The sequence below is a fragment of the Rattus norvegicus genome, chromosome 20 (assembly GCF_021556685.1).
Source record: "Rattus norvegicus strain SHRSP/BbbUtx chromosome 20, alternate assembly SHRSP_T2T, whole genome shotgun sequence".
Lineage (NCBI taxonomy): Eukaryota > Metazoa > Chordata > Mammalia > Rodentia > Muridae > Rattus > Rattus norvegicus.
The window spans coordinates 1,575,974-1,597,363 of NC_141553.1; the positions used below are offsets into that span (position 1 = coordinate 1,575,974).

The 21,390-nt window shown below is 48.8% G+C and overlaps 1 protein-coding gene across 10 annotated transcripts in view; it reads right to left on the reverse strand.

The window, feature by feature from the left end:
* Positions 1-954: 954 nt before the first annotated feature.
* Positions 955-21,390, reverse strand: part of Gabbr1 (gamma-aminobutyric acid type B receptor subunit 1) — a 29,554-nt gene continuing 9,118 nt past the window's right edge. For 3 of the 10 annotated variants that reach the window (XM_087598387.1, XM_087598386.1, XM_087598389.1), the window contains 16 exons: positions 20,733-20,834; positions 20,372-20,437; positions 19,649-19,840; positions 13,740-13,982; positions 13,087-13,150; positions 11,702-11,779; positions 8,877-9,027; positions 8,314-8,446; positions 6,242-6,358; positions 6,048-6,155; positions 5,409-5,502; positions 5,180-5,272; positions 4,713-4,840; positions 3,237-3,365; positions 2,988-3,131; positions 970-2,419 (listed from right to left, as the gene is read on the reverse strand). In XM_087598387.1, coding sequence (XP_087454513.1) covers positions 2,246-2,419; positions 2,988-3,131; positions 3,237-3,365; positions 4,713-4,840; positions 5,180-5,272; positions 5,409-5,502; positions 6,048-6,155; positions 6,242-6,358; positions 8,314-8,446; positions 8,877-9,027; positions 11,702-11,779; positions 13,087-13,150; positions 13,740-13,982; positions 19,649-19,840; positions 20,372-20,437; positions 20,733-20,834 — 2,016 coding nt within the window. In that variant the 3' untranslated portion in view covers positions 970-2,245. 10 annotated transcript variants of the gene reach the window in all.

The window sequence follows — 21,390 nt, forward strand, 5'->3', positions numbered from 1 at the left end:
GCAATGTAGGTTTAGGAAGTAGGTTTAGGACGTAGCTTTAGTCTACCAGGGGCCGTTCTGTGGCTACGGATGCAGCTTCTAAAGCAGACTGTTAATGTCTACACTGGGTTTCTCTACTCCACAGACCTCTCCTTTCTCTAAGAATATTCCACTGCAGGAAGAAGGGGAACTCAAATTAAATCCATTTGGTCCAGGGTGGACAATCACTACGGGTTGTTTTCAAAGGAGGCCTAAGATCTAACTGCCATTTTGAGGACAGTGAAACGATAGGGCCCACCCAATCCTTGAAGCTTTCATGCAGCAAGAGAGAAGGAGAGTCACCCTAAACAAAAATCCCAAGTTTTCTCCTCCAGGCCTTTCAAACATTCATCCTGATCGCAAATTCTTCCCAGGATGCTCAGCGTTCCCTAGATAATGGTTTTCAAGTTCAGAGGCTTATCCAGAACCTGGCAGTCATCGTTTGCTTGTGAATCTTCCTTTCCGAGGAGGAGACTCCTCACGTCCGCTCAGCTGCCTGCTCCAGGTTCCCAGAGCATGCCCACCGCTGTCAGGGAATCAGGGAGGCAGCCATAACAGAGGCTACCCTGGACCAAGCAGATCCAACCATTGGGATGCATAATTAGTCCAGTTCTTGTATGCTGCACTCCATGGAGAAATGCATCATCACCATTACTGTTATGATCAGATCACAAAAATGAAGAATATAGATTAGGGGACATTTCTGCATTCGGTGCAGGCCTGACTCCAGAGCCCACACTTCTAACCACTAATGCCATCACTCACTAATCACTAATCGGGCTCTTCATCTTATCCAGCTCTGCCCTCGATAATCCCTGCATGGATCAATCACACAGCTCTCTGCACCTCTCTGCCTCAAAGCCTTTTCATCAAGTCCAATCCTGAGAGCCTGGGCTTCTCCCTTGGCGGAGCCCACTCAGTTCACAGGACAGAGGATGAGGTGCTGAGTCATACTGTTCACTGCTTTATTGAGATTCGGGGAGATCCTTCCCCCCCAAGAGACACCACAGTGTGAAAGGGACGCCGCCTCCCGCCCCGTCAGTCCATCTGTCCGTGCCTTCATTTGGTCAGGACGCGCACCCACTATTCCACTGGAAACAGCCTCCAACCTGTCCCCATTTCTTTTTCCCTTAAGTTCTGAAAAATAATGACGATGATAATGAAGGAAAGGAAACCACGACGCAGCAGATCTGAGAAATGACTGAAGAGAATGAAGGTGGACGCACGAGAGCAAAGAACAGAGGGAACATCTGCGGATGAACCTAAGGCCAAGGAGAGTTTTTGGATGGCTCAGAAAACATGGACTGGGGGGAGCCCGATTAACTGTGTGTGTTGGGTGTTCACGGCTCTACTGGAAGAAGACAGGACATGAGCTAGACAGACAACTGGAATCCCAATTACTCAGAAGGCTGAGACAGCCAGTCAGGGCAACAGGAACGCATGCACACGGGCGCACGCGTGGGCACACACACACACACACACAGTACACAGAGGCATACAAGTAAAACATAAGCAGACACAATGCGTGCACATGAGGGAGACAGCGTAGCGTGCTCAACGCATCATACACACCTACCGGAGCATGCCACTTCACGCACCCACAAACCACCGTGCACTCACAGACGCAGCTTATGCAGACAGCACAAGTGAACGGCCGCACAAAGCACTCAGAAACGAGCACATTTGTACAGGACGACATGCAGCTGCCTAGGAGAGGGCAGGATGCGGGGTGTGTGTGTGTGTGTGTGTGTGTGTGTGTGTAGAACGAGTCCCCTGGGAGAGGAAGCCATGGAGACATGTAGAAGGAGAAGAATAATGGAAGGAGATTCTGAGGCTGAAAAATGGAGAGAGCGAGAGCCCTGCTAGTGTAGGAAGACCCCTGCTGCTGAAATGACAGGAGTTGCTGTGGTAACTGTACAAGACAGGCTACCGGAGAAAAATGAGATGCCCCTCTGGAGCCATGAGTGAATAATAACTCCAAGCAGGGTTCAAACAAAACCTGTGAAGTGGAGATATAAAATTATAGGGGAGAAAGAAAACAGTCTGTTTCCCAGAGTACTGGAGACCCAAATAACCCCAGATGCACAGAGCGACATGTATTTATAAGAGGGGGATTGGAGCGTGTGCTCTCCAGGTTGGAGATAGGAGTCCTTACCCTCCTCCCAGGCCCCCACCCTCTTCCCAGACCCTTCCCTCCCCTACTGGCTTGATCCTTCTCCATGCCCCCTCACTTGTAAAGCAAATGTACTCGACTCCCATCACAGCTAAGCCGGTCAGGGGGCTCAGAGGGTCCCCTGGGAAGGCCCCCAGAGGGATCTGGGGGTGTTGGGGGGTGGCGCCGTGAGCGGAGTTGCTGCCGAGACTGGAGCTGATGGCGCAGTTCAGAGACGCGCTCCTCTTTCTGGAGGAAGAAACACAATCGGGAGTGTGGGAGGAGGGCGATGTGGAATGGAAGGAGGGAGGGGGGGGGGAGACGATGAAACGAGATGTACGAGTGAGAAAGGAAATTAAAATGTGAATCAGGGGAGAACAAAGGAAGCCCACAGAACGTAATGGCACCGAGAGAATAGATGGAGAAAATCAGTGATTTAAAAAAAAAAAAAAAAGGAATAAATGAAGATTGCATCAGACAAGTGGAAAGGCCATTTCCCGCCCCCACCCAGCACTGCACGGTCCCTAACTACAGCCCGGACACAGTAACACTGTGGGCAACCAATGTCTCACAATGGCCTCCCCCTAACTACTGCCAGTGACTGCTCTTTTGCCTCAGGTGGGCTGAAGTCTGCAGAACCCCCCTCCCTCTCCTCGGGCTGACGGGACTGAAACTCAACCCTTCCCCTCTCCCTCTCCGGTTCCTCTGCAGGCCGAGACCCTCTGTGAACCACCAACACTCAAACCTCTATCGAAGGCCCCACTACGGGCAACCCACCCTCAGACACGGGGGGCCCCGGTTGTTTGTCACCGCACACCTCAGCGATGATCTTTTCCAGTTCTCGGTTTTCCTTCTCCAACAGTCGGGACTTCTCTTCCTCATTGTTGTTGGTGGATGATCCTGTTTTCATGGTGTCCTGCGTTTCAGACTGCCATTCCCCTCGGGTGATCAGCCTGCGCATCTGCGGGGGCAAACAAACGTTTGGGCGTGGGGTGGCTGGGCGAGGCTGCGTGAGTGAAAAGAGTAATGAAACACTGGAAGTCCTGCCTCCATCTGGAGACCTCACCTTGGGCACAAAGAGCACAACCAGAGTGATGTAGGAAGAGAACACGATGGCCAGAGAGGCAAAGGCAAAGGCTGCGTCCTGCTGACTGGAAAGGATCATGGTCACAGGAGCAGTGATGAGACACAGGACCTGGGAAGACAGCGTTTGGGAGACTCAGGGTTACAGCTCAATGAGGTGCGGGGTTTTCTTCCCCCCTCATCAAGAGTCAGTAAATGCAGACTTGCAATGAACACTCCACAAATCCTCAACTTTAAATAGCTAAAAAGAAAAAAAAAAATCGGAGATAAACTATCAACCCCTTCCCTCAAGACTTTCAGCATCCTCTGTCGTTGCAAAGTGATATAAGGTAGCATGGTTTTTTTTAAAGCTTTCTTTTCTTATCTCTTATATCATATATGTACATGCACATGCATCAGGGTGCACGTACGCGTATACCAAGGCTAGAGGGAAACCTCAGTTTCCATTTCTCCTCCATCTTGGTTTTTTCATAAAGGGTCCCTCACTGATGGGAAGCTGCCTCGTCCCTGAGAGCGGAGGATCTACGTGTCTGCCTCTTATCAGAGCTGGGATCACAAGCACATGTCATTACACCTGGTTTTTCTGATGTGGGTTCTAAAGTTGACTTGTAAGCACCAGAACCTATCACCCCCAGTCCCCGGTGTAATGTGCTTTCTAAACCGCTGTGTAGTATATCCTCTGAGTTCAAACATTCCTTTCTCAAAGAAAGAGGGAGACGTGTTTGAAAATCAGTCAATGCGTTAAGTTATGTAAGCAGTACCCAATTCCTGGTGAGAGAGAATGCTCTCCTGCGCCTACAAGTCGGGCAGTGGACTCTGCGTGTGCCTTTACTGTGAGTTTGCTGTAGTGGGCATTTTAGACAATCATAAATGTCATTAAGACCCTCGTACTCCTGCAGTAACCGACGTACGGATTCACCAAGTGTGACGGTCAGATTTGTCGGTTTGACAGTCTAGATTCTAGACTCCGGAATCACTCAGGTGATAATCAATGAGGCCTGGTTATGTGAGCATGTTCTGGGGGGATTCCAGGTTGAGTAGGCATGAATGCTGCTATGTCTCTCCACTCCTGGATGACCAGCCTCAAGGTCCTGTGCTGGCTTCCCTCAGTGATGGACTAGAGCCTGGAATTGTGAGCTGAAATAAGCCCTTTCCCCTCAAAGTTGCTTTTTTATCCAAGTATTTTTGTACAACAGCAGAAATGGAAACAGAGCGCCAAGCCAGGCTCTGGTAGAATCGTTTCTATTGTGATTCTCTATTTAGGGTTGAGTCAACATTTGCTCACGTCTTCTTGGGAAAAGTCATAAAAAAAAAAATGACCTTATAGATCAGACATTAGTCAGTGTTTTATGACTTCTACACAAACGGCTTCAGATCTAATTTTCTGATTCTTCTGGTTCTATCACCTTAACAGCGCCACGAGTTTCCATGACCAACTCCAGGCATTGAGAGAGCTTACCGCGACATTGTAGATAGCCATGCCCACGGCCCTGTGGTCATTGATCTTTTCAGTGGACACGCTCTTGGTTTCGTAAGCAAGAAAGATTCCCAGCAGCAGCAGCAGCCCCTTGTAACCATAGAAAATGCCTAGAAGAGCAGGAAAGGGTCACGGGGGCAACAAGGACCATCATACTCCCAACCCAATCCTCTCCCTCTCTTTCCTCTCTTTGTTGCTCACTACTGTACTTTGTAGCTCCTCTGTGTAAAAAAAGCCCCCGCTTTCCATTCCAGACCCTCTGCCTGTGGCTTCCTGTGGAGCAGCTAGGAAGGATCCAATGGATGTTACCCCAGTATCTCAACCCATCCCCTCCAGGCAGCAACACACAGCTAAGAGTCTTAGTTCATTGGGTGGATTTGTAGATTGGATGAATGTTGGTCAGGCTGAAGGGAGGCTAAGCCCACAACCTCGCAACCTTGGTCACTTACTCTCAGGAGCTGGCCAGACACAGATGGGTGAGTCACCGCCTACAGTGGCCCTCCGCTGAACATCACTACTCACAGCAAAAGACCAAAGCTCTCCTATTGGAAAAGTTTAGTGTAGTCATAGGGCACTGAAGCTGTCTCCTCGGAATGTTCCTTCCCTGGTCTGTTGCTGTTACCCTTCTCTCCTGCTTATGTTTCCTCCCTCCCCTCCTCCTACCCGTGTCCCACACACCAAGCCACGTATTCATCTTCTTGGAGCTGCAGTGCTCCAACTGGGGCAGAATGGAGACATCGATGTCTTCCTTTGGTTCCTCCTTGGCAAAAGTCTAAGGGAGAAAAAGGAGCAGGATAAACGACCGTATTCTTACCCAGCTCCTGGGTCTTCCTTCTGAGACTTAGTACTGTGCCAGGTCCTACTCCAGGCCTGGGGACATCCTCCTGAACACACTAGAAGGGCTTGCTCCCCACTTTCCCTAAGGCTCGGAAACCCTACGCATCCTCCCGGATCCCCGACTTCCCTTCTTTAGATAAACCTAGACGCTTCTGATAAGGCTCCACCAGGCAAAGACAGAGGCAACCCTAATAGATAGAATATGGAAAAGTTCTCTCCCTGAGTAGCTTCCTTTTCTTTTTAAAGGTGGGGAGGTCTCCCTATGTAGCCCTGGCAGGCCTGGAATGGAACTCACCATGTAGACCTAGCTAGCCTCAAATTCACACAAATCCATCTGTCCCTGCCACCCGAGTTTTGGGATTGAAACCATACTGGGATTAAAGGATGTGCGACTTCAGGATCACACGCAACCCTGGAAATGCTAAGCTGGTGAGCCCTGCCTAGTTTCCTGACCCCAGCAACTCCTCAAGTGATAGATACCTCAATGGTTCGGTGCAAGGGGTCCACAATCTGCCAGATGGCAAGAGTCAGGACATCCATGCCCACCAGCAGGCCCACAGTGGCATAGAGTTTCCAGGGCTCTAGGGTCTGAGTAGACAGCCAGAGAGAAGACAGGTCAGGAGGAGGTCTTCTCTATGCCCGGGATCAAAGGCTGCGTCTGGGAAGTAACTCACCTTCCTCCACTCCTTCTTCTCCTCCTTCTTCGTGAAGACTGTGTGGACCCACCAGATCTTGGTGAACATAGAGCCATAGCCCAGACTAAAGCCCAAGCCCAAGAGCCAAAGGCGGGCCTAGAAGGGGAGAAAGGGAGGGAGATAGGTTAGGACTGAGGCCATGGTGGGTGGAACTGCAGGAGGCAGCGGGAATAATGACCAGATGGCCAAAAGCAAGCAGGATACAGCAAGCAGAGCACCTTGGATGGGAGGGGAGGGGAGGGAAGGGAAGGGGAAGGCGAAGGGGTCTGCACTCACCCATTCCTCTCATCTGTCTGCTCTACTGCTACAGGACCAGGCTATTCTTGCTAAACCCTTACCGACCTAATCTAGAACCTACAGTTACCACCTGCACACATCTGACTATGACACAGCATGGCCCATCACCTCCCAGGCCCTCACTGACCCTGTGCTCACCTACGCAGCTACACTGAACTGCTCAGTCTCCCTTGCCTGCTCTTTCAGATCGCATGCGTCCTTGCACAAAACCCATCTCCTTCCTGGGGCCCACTCAAGCACAAGCACGGACAGTGAGCCACTTCCCTTCTCTTCCATAGTCCTGCTGCAGCCGGTTGGCTATCCCTCCCGCAGTATGCCGATTCCACTAGGAACAGACACCTCCGAAGATGTGAACGCATGTATGTGTTGTTGTAAAAATATAAAAATAAAAAGGTATAGTTGTCTTTTACCCCACTAGGTCCACACCGCGGTGCCCCAAGATATCTGCTAGATACCATGGCGGAAACACATCCCAGCCGCACACTTTCCTACACTCAAATCCTCACATAAAAGAACACACAACACAATAATCTTTGACCCAATTGATAAGATATAATTGCCCACTTAAACATACAAAGCCCGGTACCATCCATCCCTTGAGAACATTAATAACAACCTGTAAATACACAGAGCAGAATCTTAACATCACCTGCAATCTTGTCTTGCCATGGCTTCTCTGCCCCTCTCTCCCTCCTGTCTCTCTTTTCTCTCCTGTCTCCTCCTCTTCCTTCAAACTTCTCTCCTGCCCATCCTTCCTTCTCCTCCAATAACAGGCCTCCTTCTATCCTATACCTGCCCCTCACCTGTACTTTACAAATTCAATGGCAAGGTTCTGGTGAAGTCACCTGAGTTCTGAGTATGTGACTAGGCAGCTGTCCTTGGGGCAATGGAATTAGCATCAAAATACAGATAACTTCAGGGCAAACCACAACATGTATGTGTCCACGTGTTATGCGCATAGCACACGATCAGGACAGAAACACAGTGAAAGGAGGGAGCCAGTGGGAAGAACCAGGGAAAGGGTAGATGCTTCATAGAGGAGAGAAAAACACTCAAGAAACATTCAAGAGTGGGGTTGGGGATTTGGCTCAGTGGTAGAGCGCTTCCCTAGGAAGCGCAAGGTCCTGGGTTCAGTCCCCAGCCCCCGGGGGGGGGGGGGGGGGGGGAGAGAAACATTCAAGAGAAACATCACTGAAGCCAGCCTTTCCTCATAGTCCCAGAAACTCCATGAGTCCAGTCCCAGAGGCTTCCTCCCTCTCTGATGAAATGTCTTTTGCCCAAACAGTCTGCTTGCATTCTGCCTTCAACAAACATTTCAAACTCCGACCGAGGCTCCCACGGGAAAGCCCAGTTTTGTTTCTCAGCCCACACACCACAGACAAGCCACTATTGTTCACAGGTTCCGTGCACAGACCCCTTCCTTTCTTTGTCCTCAGTATGTCACCCCTCTCCTCTCCAAGGCATGCCTAGCAACCTTGCAACCAGCCAGGGAACTGTAGAATAGAATAAGTCTGGTGCCCAGAAAGAAGAGACAGAGCCAAAGCCAGAGAGAAAGAGAGAGAGAGAGAGACACAGACAGACAGACAGACAGACAGACAGACAGACAGAGACAGAGAGAGAGACAGCAGAGAGTGACAATAGGAGGCAGGAAAGGACACATAAGTCAGGGAAAGAGGAGAGACAGGGAGGGTGCTCCTGAGAGGGCTAGGAAAGCCATATTCTGCAAGGTCTACACTGGCCCACCATATACTCACCTGGCAGACAAACGGGAACTGGCTTCTCCCTATGTGGTAACCATCCAGCCCGAGAGGGAAGACAGCAGCCAGTGCCAGTGAGCAGCCCACAGCAGTCAGATTGTTCAGGTTGGGCTGGGAGTTCTGGATATAACTAGGGCAGAGGCGGAGAAGGTGGGAGAAAGAGCAGAATTACTCCATCTCCTCCAGGGAGGCTTGGCTCTCCAAAAATGCCATCAATAGCAAGACCCTATCCTCAGGGCCGAGAAAGGAGACAGGCCGAGAACGGGCGAAAAGAACACCCAGGGTAAGAACACTGCTAGGCCAGAGGGCTGGACCTAGGGGAGCACAGGGCTTCTGCAACATAAGGCCCTCCAGGAATGTTTTTGTTTTTCTAGCTGACTACTTTGAAACAAGGGTAGGGGTCATGCCTCATTCCCTTACATTTCCAGTGAGTCATCGCACGACTCTCTACGGCTCGCACACGGCCTTGAGAGTCACTATTTCCTTACTCTTCGGAGAGTACTTCGGTCAGTATTTGCAGAGCCAGCCAGGCCAGGGGTCAAGTCAGAAGAGAAACTTACCGAACGTGGGAGTTGTAGATGTTAAAGGACAGACAGACAACAGCAAGAACAATGCCCAGGCTGGAGAGAACTGAGACGGAGATAAAGAGTTTCTGAGACAGGAAACGGAATGTCTTGATGACCAAGGTCTGGTCAGCTGGGGGAGACCCTCCTGCAGGGCACAGGGGAGAAGGGGGGGGGAGAAAAAGGAGGGAGGACACGGCATCAAGGCAGGATAGGAGAGTGGTGAAAGACAAGCTTCTGAGGGAAGAGTCAGAGTGGGCTGAAGGCATGAGGCCCTCAACACACTGAGGGGCTGTGGTAGCCAGAATGCTGGAGGACACTGGGGACCTTGAGAAACACTAGAAATAGGACAATGGGGTCTGTGCTGAAGAGGGGCCCAGCCTTTGACTCCTCGTTCCCTTGGGGGTTTTTTGTCTTGTTTTTGTTTGTTTGATTGGTTGGTTTTTGGTTCTTCAAGCCAGGGTTTGTCCATTTTCTCCATGTAGCCCTGGCTGCCGCGGAACTCTTGCCTGGACAGGCTGGCCTCAAACTCAGAGATCTAACTGTCTCTGTCTCCTGAGTGCTGGGATTAAAGCCATGAGCCACCACAGCCAGCTTTTACTTCTCGTTCTTGTTGTTTCTTTGCCTTACAGCAAAGGAAAATAAGAGACGAAAGAAGGGAAAAGAGCTGAAATAACCCTATAAGGTCACCAATCACTTCATTAAAAGGTGCAAAAGACAATTACAGAAGCAGAAAATCAGAGGAGCCTCCAAGTACCCAGTGTGGTCTTCTAGCCTCCAGCAAAGGTTAGGAGAACAGTCCTAGCAAGGATGTGTTCCCCAAAACTGTTTTCCAGTTACTATTAAGAGGAAGCTCAAATTTGTAAGGGGGTAGGGATGGGGTAGATGCAAAGTGCCTACTTAATTTCAATTTGCTCAGCTTTTAAAAGAAAAAATTAAAAAGCCAATTTAGGCCATGCGGTGTTCATAACCGTACAGAGCAGTGACCTGAATTCAGGCTACAAAACTAAATAGATAATAAAAACGAAAGTGAGGTCTAGACATGTTAGCTCACAGTAATGGAGACAACCTTTGGGAGGGCTAGGGCACGACTGACATAACTTTGAGGTCAGTTTGGCTTCAAAGTAAGAATCTGTCTCAAAATAAAACAGGGGTTGGGGGGAAGGGAGATGGCCCACCAGTTAAGAACACTCTGCTCTTCCAGAGGACCTGAGTTCAGTTCCCAGCACCCACGTGGTAGGTCACAACCACCTGTAACTCCAGGGATTCTGGTGGCTTGTTTCAGAGAGCACCGGGCACACAAATGGTGTACACACACACACACACACACACACACACACACACACACACACACACACACAAGCAAAACACTATTGGCCCATAAAAATTAGTTAAATTTGTAAAGTTAAGACAGAAAGATAGCTCAGCGGGTAAAAGCAATTGTTATGTAAACCTGGCAACATTAAGTTGGATCGGAAGAACCTGGTAAAGACCAGAAGGAGAGGACCAACTTCACAAAGCTGCCTTCTAAGAACACCACGGCTACACAGCGTGAATGTACACACATGCTAGCTAACTTTCCCAGCAGTGCTGGGAATAATGAGACTTTACACTAGACAGGGCTGCCTTCAATGGGCCTTTCTACCACTCCTCATCGGTAGGAACTTCTTTTTTGCCTACCTCCTGTCATTCTTTCCTATTTCCTGTCATTTAGCACATCAAAAATAACAGCTCTCTTTCCCTCTTGAAAAAGTATGTGGTAGGTAGGAGGCTGGAGAGATGGCTCAGGGATTAAGAGCACTGGATGCTCTTCAAGAGGCCCGGAGTTCAATTCCCAGCAACTACATAGTGGCTTGCAACCATCTATAATGGGATCTGATGCCCTCTTCTGGCCTGCACCAGATATGCACATAGAACACTCATAAGTAAATTAAGTTTTGAAAAAGTGCACGGTGGGCCAGATGTGCATACACCTTTAATCCCAGCACTTGGAAGGAAGAGGATTCCTGAGGATCTCTAGGAATTGGAGGCCAGCCTAGTCTACATTGCAAATTCTGGGGCAGGCAGTCAGACACAGGACTTTCAAAACAACAAAACAAAACAAAACCCTGCAAGATAAGCCAGGCATTGTGATTCACACCTGAACTCCCAACACTTAAGGTGCTGAGGCAGGAAGATCATCCCAACTTCAAGATGGACCTGGGCTACCACAATGAGCTCAAGCCCAGCTTGAGCTATGGGATGAAGCCCTGCTTCAAAAAAAAAAAAAAAAAAAAAAAAAAAAAAAAAAAAAAAGGGCGGGGGCGGGGACCAAAAACCAAAAACGAAAGCTGGCATAAATGACTCAGGGCATAAAAGTTCTTGCTACCAAGCCTGATGATCTGAGTTCAATTCCCAGGACCCACACGGTGGTAGGAGAGGCCACTTATGAGTTGTCCTCTGACCTCTACACGTACGCGAACGAAATGTATAAAATGTGAGGGGAAGACAAAACAAAAGAGCACAAAAGAGCCAATGGGAACAGCGTGAAACTCTGCCTCCCTTCCTCCAGTTGGGACCTGAAGCCTGGTTCTAGCATACCAAGGCTGGGTGATAGCTTCCATTTCTCTCAGCCTGTGTTGTCTTTAATTCCCACCCACTGAAGCCGAGAGCACTGTTAGAAAACAAAACAAAACGGGGTAACCCCTGGCCCGCTCCAGCTTCACCCCAACTCACCTCTCCTCCCTCCTTGGCAGCTATGTTCACTCCCAATCCCCGCCCAACCCACCTGCCATTTCAACCTAAAAGCACCCTCCCTTGTTCAGAAGCACCAAAGAACTCACCAATCCACTTGTCCGTTTTGGACCAGGAAAGATCATCCTTGGTGCTGTCGTAGTAGCCGATCTTCTTGTAGCTGCCGCCTGAGCAAAGGACAAGGGGTTGCCGTGGGTAAGGAGAGGCCATTTTTCAAGCGTCCATTACCCTCAGGGTCGCTCTCCGTGGTTGCGTATAATAACACATAATAAGCAACTCAAGGATGCCCGTAAGGACACAAGTCACCTGGTTAGGCAACCTAAATCTACAGCAATGCAAGGTGGTTCCCAAGGCAGTAAGTATACATGAATAAGCAGGAGGTATATATGAATAAATAAATATGTATGTGAGTGTATACATGAATAAGTAATAAAACCCCTAAGCACATAAGGCTCTCTACAGAGGAAGGAGACTTGGCACGTCTACCACATATTCTACTGCCTCACACCTCTCCCAGCAACACGTCTCTCGCTTCCAAAGCTTTAAACAATTTCCTGCCCGTTCTCCCTCTTATGACGGACAGAATTGCAGGATCCCCCCACCCCCCGCAACCCCCCAATGGCTTTAATTTTAGAACCCCCTCTCCCTTAGGCTCGGGTTCTAATGCCTTGGCTGGGATACATCTGCCTCTTAAAGTACCCGTCAGTAAAATGCAGTAGCCACTCCTAAGATGTCTCTTTGCAGAATGGCCACAGTTAATACAACTTTCCTTCCAAACACCAACTCACACCCACTTCGCCCCGGCTGAAGTCCAGCCCCACTTGTCCTATATACAAAGAGAGCTGAGAGGATTCAGTGGCAGAGCCGGGAGGTGGGGGTTGGGAGGTGGAGGTGGGGGTTGGGGCGGGGAGAGAAAGAAACTTTTCACAGAGGCTAAGAAATGGGTCTCTTGGCCACACCACAAGAGGCTAAGTCAGGTGGGAACTGAAGGATTAACTCACTGAAGCTCTGTAGATTCCTCAGAACTAAGTTACAACGGGGAATGCTATCTAGAAGGGGCCGGCTATTTGTATGACTGGAATGCTGTTCTCACATAGCAAGAGACTGAGTGGATTCCTTTTAAACGGAGCCAGCTTCCCAGGGCCAGCTTTCCTTGATTTTTTTAGGACACATTAACAGCTCTTCACCTTTCAACCCACCCTCAGGCAGGCAACTTCTGGGGCTAAAACTCAAGCCACTGGGAAGAAAGAACAGCTGTTTTTTTTAATAACCCGCACGCCCCTTGAAAGAACAGAATCACTGCAAAAGGCCCGTCCGTGTTCTTTTTTATCATTACTTAAAGCTTGATGCAAGGTAGGCAAAATGTACAGGGCAATCTTGTGGAGGTTCATCACTGTTCTTCCCAGTGCTCACTCAGCCCAGCCCCTGCCAGCCCCTGCCCCACCACCCCCAGCTCCCTCACACCCGGGCTCACCCTGTAGCTGCTCGATAAGTGTCCATGCCATCCGGGAGCCGCTGGCATCAAAGACCACATGGCCCTGAGGAGAAACATGTGGAGGAAGGCAGAGGGGATAAAAGCAGGAGGAAAAGAGAACATCAGGGACTCCTAAAACCTTCTGGTTTTTGATGTAATTGAGCTTCTGAATGAAGGCTATTTATGGCATCGGCTGCATGTAGGACACACCCCAGATGCACATACCCTAGATTCTGGAAACAGTATTTTTTGGAGAAGAAGCTTCACCCTTAAGATCTGAGTCAGCGAGTCCCCAGGGAGAGGGTCAGGAGCAGTCACTAAACTCTACTGGGTACTAATTTCCTGACTTTAAAAGGAATGGGGAGATGAACTCTCAAGCTGTCTCTTTTTAAAAGCGTGTATTTCTCACCTAACCTGTAAACACCTTGACCAGCTTGGAGAATCGCTAGAATACAGTGATTCTTTTCACTGCCATATTGTGTATGGCTTTCTGGTTTGGCGCGGGGTGGGGGGGGGGGGGGATCCCTCCTCTGTAGTCTAAGACTGCTTCGTTGACCCTTACAGAAAAATAACTGAGAAAATGTATGTTATCTAGGGGCTCTCCAAGCATTTCCCTTTTCATGGGGTGCACAACAGAAGCCGCTGTAACTCACAGAAACGCCCTCAAAGGAGGAGGAGTTCATGGCCCGGTAGATCTGGTCTGTAATGGTCTGGTTGTTGTAGTTAAAGTCCTCCAGGCGCACGCCGGAACGACCACCTCCTCCAGACGTCTTGTTCAAGGCCAAAGCCAAGGCCCAGATAGCATCATAGGCCAGTGGTGCCTCCTGGAAGCCTCCAGTCTCCTCGGGGTGTCTTTTCAGCCGCTTGGTTAGTTTCTCCACAAATTCCTGTGACGTCTGGAGAGAAGAACAAGAGGAGAGAGCATTGAAATGAAGCGCGTGGGCGCGGGGGGGAGAGGCCTCAGTTCTGGCTCAGACACTGTGACTCGAGCGGATGGTTTGTGTTCATGTTGTGGGGTAGACCATATGTACAGACAAAATCGTTAGCTATACCCATGTGTCTATCTTGGGTTGGAAGCTACAAGACTAAAGCGGGGATTAGCTGAGTCCAATGGTCTTAAGAGTGTACAGCTGCTAGCTCAGAACTACAAACAACAGAGAAATCTGATGAATAAACACTCTGGGAAACGAATGGCACATGAGACCCAGCCAAGGGAAGAATGGCAGCTGGCGTTCTCCCAACCCTCCGGCTCTTACAGCAGGGGTGACCCGGGAGCTAACAGCTCCTACCATTTTTTTGAGAGATCCAGAAAAGGCGACACCACAGCCTTTTGCACCCTGCCTGCCAACCAAGAAGATAGCTGTTCAGGGAACTAACTTCCCCGCGCTACCCTGGTATGACTTCTGTCGGCTGCCTTCCCTTGGACTGGCGACAGCCACAGGGAACAGCCTTCAAATCGTAGAAGGCCCAGATTCGGTCCTATTCACACCCCTCTTGGCACCCTCAACCTTCCCACCCCACCCCACCCCACCCGGCCCCACTCCTGCCCCCAAGAAATCGTAAAAGAATGGCAGTCCCTTTAACTTTCATGGATGAAGAGACCTGGCTTACGATAGCTCTGCTTGGCTTTCTTACTCATGGGCGAACGAATTCCTGAACTTCTCAGAATCCCCTTCCACACAACAGAGGGTGTCACACCTTCCCTTCCTGACCATGGTCGGAAAACGTTTAAATGCTTCTCGGCAGAATAAGCGCACGACGCAGAATTGCCACACAGATAATTTTTTGGATTTAGAAACGTTCACAGGCTCACTCTAGCAAAAGGGATGATAGACGAATGAAGAATCTTTGTTCCTGGCCAGTGAGATGATTCAGCAGTGTGAAAGCACCTACTTTACTGCCAAGCCCAAGTTGGATTTCTGGTGCACACACAGTGGAGGGAGAGAGCCAACACCCAAAGGTTAAATTCTGACCTCCACACGTGCACCTCGGTGTGGACGCTTACATAAAATATATGGATAAAATGTAATTCAAAAAAAAATGTTTTAAACCTTGCTCCCATGTCCCGAAGACGTTTTATTTTCTGTCCAGTTTTCTAGAAATAGCCTAGGTCTTGAAACACAAGGGTCCGGGCTCGACTCCCCTAGAACAGGAGCAGGGTTCATTTCTCTCCTGGGGACCGGAACCTAGCATTGCACACAGCTCGCAGTGGACATACTATGAACGCCCCTGGAACCTAGTACTTCACTGTGAAGGAAGACACATGTCACGTGTACCCACGGAATGCAAAGCCGCCAACAGCTGGGCCTAATATAAGCCATGGGCTTTGGATGACAATGGCTGGTTGATAAAGATCACCAACTTCCACAAGTACACTCTTGTGGTGGTGTGACCAGATACATGGAGAAGTCGTGCGTGGGGAATTATGGGAAGTCCGGGGCTTTCCTTTCGATTTTGCTGCGAACCTAAAACAATACCGTCTCTAAGTAAAAAGAAAGTCCACTGGATGAATGAGTAGATGAATGGATTCTAACTCTAATTAAACCATTTACCTACTAAGAAATCTCAGGTAAGTTATTAAATCTCACTAAACTGACTATTCAGCTTGAAAAGGGGAATAATACTGCCTGAAAGAGCTCCGGTAAGAATTAAGTAACACATAAAATGCTACGTATGAAGTACATTACACTCTCTCCCTGTGAGTTCCGCTGGTTGCGCCCTTGTCTTTGTTCCCAAGGCCAAGGCCTGTAATTCTGGCCCCAAACCTTACATCTTGTAGGTCCCCATTTACTCAAACACATGGTCGCTACCTATGACCACAGATCTCAAATTCGAAGAGCAGTAGCAGCATAACCAAGCCACTGATGAGACTAAAGGGGATGGGGGAGGTGAGTCTTAGTCTGTAGGTTCAAGATCAACCTGGGTGACCTCAGAGAGAAGGGTGGGGCCAGGGAGAGTCCATAGCGGTGCACAGCTATAATCTCAAACCCGGGAGGTAGACAAAAACAATAGGGTTTCCAACTCAAGACAATCCTGGTGCTACATAGCTAAGTTCAAGGCTAACCAAAGCTATACACATTAAGACTCTCATCTCAAAATGAAACAAAAGAAAAAGGCAGGTGGGCCGAAGGCGGTTCAATGGTCCAGGGTGCAGAAGCTATCGTGAAGGTCCCACGGAACCTCAGCTCTATGGGACCTGATATCTCTCTGACCTACACAGGCGCCTCCATATACACGATTAAAAAAATAATAAAATATGGGCTGGAGAGTTGACTCAGCAGTTAAGAGCACTGACTGCTCTTCCAGAGGACCTGAGTTCAAATCCTGGCAACCACATGGTGGCTCACAACCGTCTGTCATGGGGATCCAATGTCCTCTTCTGGTGTGGGTGAAGACAGTGAGAGTGTACTCACATCAAATAAATTTAAAAATAAAATAAAATGAAAATCAAGACAAAAGAACCAAAGACACAAAACTTAGCTAGTTTTTTTTCCTCACAGTCCAGCATCCAGTGAATAAGCCTCCAAGTAAATTACTTATCAAAATCAGCAAATCCTCTTAAGCTGTCCGTTCAAGTGTTTCATCAATGCCATCCCTCTCCATACAGGAGGAGGAAAAAGAGGCTGATGGCGGTGGTGGTGGTGAAGATGGTAATGGTGGGGTGGGGGGTGGCGGTAGGGGTCATGGTGACAGCTACATTTATATTGTCCTTACTTGGTTTCGTGCACACGGATCAATGTGTTCAATCCTCAAACATTTCAGTGAATGTGCCTTGTGATTATCTCTATTTTAGAGAGGAGGAAACAAAGACACAGGGTCCTGTAACTAAACTGCAGGCCGGGAGCGATGCTGGCTGGGATTCCAGCCCAGGGTGTCTGGCATTCACCATCGTGCTTACTGTGTACTTACTGCCCTGAGCTGCTTCTGTGCAAGAAGCTCTCAGACAGCAGCGAGCTAACACTTTCTGAGCAGTCCAGGCCTTCAGCTTTCAGGTCTAGCCAGTCCTCAGTTCAAAGTAAAGATTACATCAGAAAATCACCATATTGGGAAGGGATTAATCTGCTCAGCACGATATTATCCCCAGATTCTCAGCTCACTCAGGACAGGACAGCTAGCCAAGAGGAGTGCCACTGAAAAATTGTGAAGAACCACTCCTTCCCTTTGAGTCAGCAAAGATTATGGTTATCTTTCCTTCCTTCCTTTCTTTTTTTTTTTTTTTGTAGAGGTGGGGTGGGGTGTATATGATCTCAGACCCTCCATTTCCCCAGACACGGTACCTAAGATTCTTTCTCTAAACCAGGGTTTCTCAATTCCTATGCCGTCGAAATCCTTAACCTCAGAAGTCTTATCGCTGGAGGTTGAACCGTGTGCACTGTAGGAAGGGTATTTAGAGTCCTCACCCTCCAGACATTGCAACCTCTGTCGATCGAACACCACTTCCCTATAGTTCTCATGGACGACCAGATAGGCAGAATCAGAAACTTCAGGAATTTGCCAGAAATGAAACCCTCAGGCCCCACACCTCAGAGCTCCAGGGAGGCTCCAGGGAGAGGGTTCAGTAACCTACACGCTAACCTAATTTTCCAGGTGGCCCTGATGGGTGTTTGGGAACTGATCCAAGCACACCTGAGGCCACCCTTCTGTGAGGAAGGTAACTCTGCTATTTCGCTACCTCTCTACGATCCTGCCCATTCCACCCCTCAGTCCGACTCTTGCTCTAATCCACTTCTTTTGGTGCCGATTGACCCACCGCCTATAACCTTCCCTGGTCACCTGAAGAAACTGCTTCTTTCTGATGTTGGAAAAAAAAAAAATCTAGGGTTCTCCACCTGACGTTTTCAGCTGGGTCTCAAGAAGGCCTTCAGCTTTCTTGAGAAAAGAGCGCCTTATAATATATATAAAAAGATATGTTCTCTGAAAACCCAAAGCCAGAAAGACATCCTACCCCGAGGCCCAAGTATCCAGGGACATCCCCCCCCCCAACTCTAGGCTCTCATCAATTCCTTTTCTCTCTCCCCAGGTAAGACAAGAGTCCTTGATTGACAGGTTCTGGGCTTAAGACACTAATGAGCCTCTCTTTGGTAGCCAACTCCACTTCCTTGGACTCTGGAAAATGGCTCTGTTTTCTCGTCCTGTGCAGGGGAGTAGTTGTCCTGTGTTTCCTCACGGTCGTTTTTAATTGAGGTAAATTAAGCGTAACATCCTGCTAGAACATTCCAGAACACAGTTTATAACCAGAATCCACTTTTTTTTTTAACCACGACCTACTGCCAGAAGCAGGTTTTCAAATCTCATTTCTCCTTTGATTAAACACCATCATTTTGATAAAACGCACCACTATCTGAAAACAGTATTTGCACACAAAGGTGTAAGTAAAGATTTCGGGTCAGGCACTGTGCTTTGCCATAAAAAGTGATAGGACAGGACAACTTGGAGTTCAACTCCATGGGGCACAAGGAGATGCACAATCGGGGACAAGTCACTAAACCTTCCTGGTTCCAATTTTTTTCTAGCTCATAAGATGTAAACAACAAAGCCGTTTTAGAGCATTTCTGCTAAGACCCCAAAACTAAACGCCAAATATCCTGATATTCCTCATCAAAACCAGCCATTATTAAAACCACCATTTTTCACCCTTCTGAAAGCTGTTGTTTCACAGATGGAGTTATATCAGGTACACAGGTTACCCTACTGAACTATGTATGGAGATCCCTGCACCGTGGGGTGTGGTGTTGGGCAGCGAGGGTCTCTTCCCCCACATATCCACACCCCCATGTTCACTCCTCACCTCCCACACAGGGCTACCCTGGCTCTCTAAATCGAGACAGTAGCAGTATGCCCTCAAAGTGCCTATCACCAAAAAACAATCTGGGGCTCAAGGATTCCCAGTTTTATGTACATCCAAAATTCTTATTAAAAAAAAAAAAAGCAAATTACTAAAAACTACTTTCACATGAATACAAAGTGAATATTAAAGCCAGACATGCTAGCACATGCCTTGCCTTTAACTAGGGAGGTAGAGGCAGGAGGATTTCTGTCAGTTTGAGGCAAGCCTGTTCTACATGGCCAGTTCCAGAACATTCAGAGGTACAAAGAGAGACGGACTCTGTTTCCAAAATAAACCAAGAAAGGGAATATGAAGCAACCCCCTGAAGTACTACTGTAAGTCAGACACACACAGACATCATCATCGTCATCATCATCATCATAATAATAATAATAGCAATAAATAAAACCACATCTGTGCCCAAGGGGAGCTCTCTGGAAAAAAAGTGTGCTTTGCGTTCAAGACTACATTACCATTAACGCCTCTCTCCCTCACTTGACTTCTCACCAACTGCTCCTTGTTTCCATGGTAACAGCCCTTCCGCTCATCAGAAGCCTACTGCTCCTCCTCGATCCAAAATTTTTCTCTCTCGCCCAAGGAAATCAAGCACAGGTAGAACCCACAAAACGTGACGTAGACAAACAACACAAGACGGGTACCAGCCCCTTCCCATCGCCTGACTTCCCTGCTATCCTCAAACCCCCTCCTCTTCCCTCCCCATCGACGCTCCCTCACCATGTTGGAAATGCTTCGGGTGTTGGCAGGGTTCAGCATGACAATCTCCGTGGTGATGTGGCCCTCCACCGCCTCGGTCATTTCTTCCACTGTACAATTGATTGACGGGTCATAGGTCTTGAACCAGTTGTCAGCATACCACCCGATGAGGAACCAGACGTACTTCTTCCCAAAGAGCCTTTCCTTATAGACCTGCATTCAAAGTGGGGAGGGGAGCACTGGAGGTTTGCTTTTGTTCTGGAGCAAGTAGTGTCACCTCGCTAGATACTGTTTAGCCTCTCGAGGATCAAAAAATCTTCACTGAAATCCACTATTTTGTATGCTGATGTAATAATATGTATAATTATTTAAAATCTTCAAATCATAGGAAAGTCTCGACAAAATGCCTCCCTTGGGCCACTCAGAAAAGATGGGGTCAAAACACAAAGCAGTAAAATGAGAATATGTGTGTGTGGTGTGGTGTGTGTGTGGTGTGTGTGTGGTGTGTGTGTGTGCATGTGTGTGTGCGTGTGTGCGTGTGTGTGGTGTGTGGTGTGTGGTGTATGTGTGTGTCTGAATTTAGAGAAATAATGGAGTCAGGGCCTACAGACAGGTCTGGCATTCATTATCACCTCGGGTCATTTGCTATCAGTTTGAGCAGAGATTCAATGAGGAGGACCCAGGAGGAAACCACGGTAGAGAGCCCATCCAGCCACCCCTCCCTGGTCCAGATTTCATCTCCACCTCACAAAAAACTTTCCGGGCTTCCGTCTCATAGAAAAGTCCCACGATGATTCGAGCATCTTGACGCTATAAAACAGAGACAGAGGCAGAGCTCCTGAGGGATGCTAAAAGCGCCTGAGGGGTTAAGCCGGTGCTTTCTAAACGTTGATTTCCCAGCTCCAAGTGCTTAGTGCAAAGAAACGTTCAGTGAATGGGCAGTGGATAAATGTCAACCGGAAGAGGGAACTAAACCTTCCCAGGAGACCAAGCCGTCTCACAGAATGAACAACTGCCTCTTCCAGGTTCTCCTCCCTGGCTGACCACCACCAGCACTGACCCCACACTGGGCTGCCCCTGCCCCCCATCGTCCCTGCTCTCTCACCTTCAGGTTTTTAACAGGCACAGCTGGATCCGAGAAGAAACTCTGTCGGAAAGTGATCTCGATCCCAGCCTCTTTCACTCGCTCCTCCAGGTCATCCAGCGTCTTAGGCGGGGGATAAGAAACACGGAGAGTAAATCGGAGCTTGGGAGTGAGAACAGACTGAATGCTCACAGCAAAGGAGTAGAATCTGAACCTTATTCCAGGAGCCCCTGAACCCCATGAGAGGATAAAAGAAAGCACCCCAGGTCTTAAGAGGCGGTTTCTGAGATGCCTGATGAGCTCCTCCTCAGGATCTGTATCTGGGGATCCTGCCCCATCTACCCCACTCCTGACATTGAGAAGAAATCAAAGAAAACAGAAAAGAGCAGGGCAGGGTCTGGAATACACAGAATGGTGCCAACTCAAGAGGCAAGTGGGCAGACAGACAAAGGGATCACAGGAAAATGGACTGAGTCACTAAGGGAAAGTGGGAAAGGAAAATTAAAGGGCCACTGAAAATAATGAGCTCAGCAGAAGACCCAAAGAGAAGAAGAATCGGGCTATTTTCTCCAGCATGGAGCCTGGCCATTTCCTCTCTCTGCCCCTGCAAACCTCCCTGTCCCTGTCTGTAAGCATCTCTCTGGCTCAACCACCAAACCCACACGTGTCACTTGTCTCT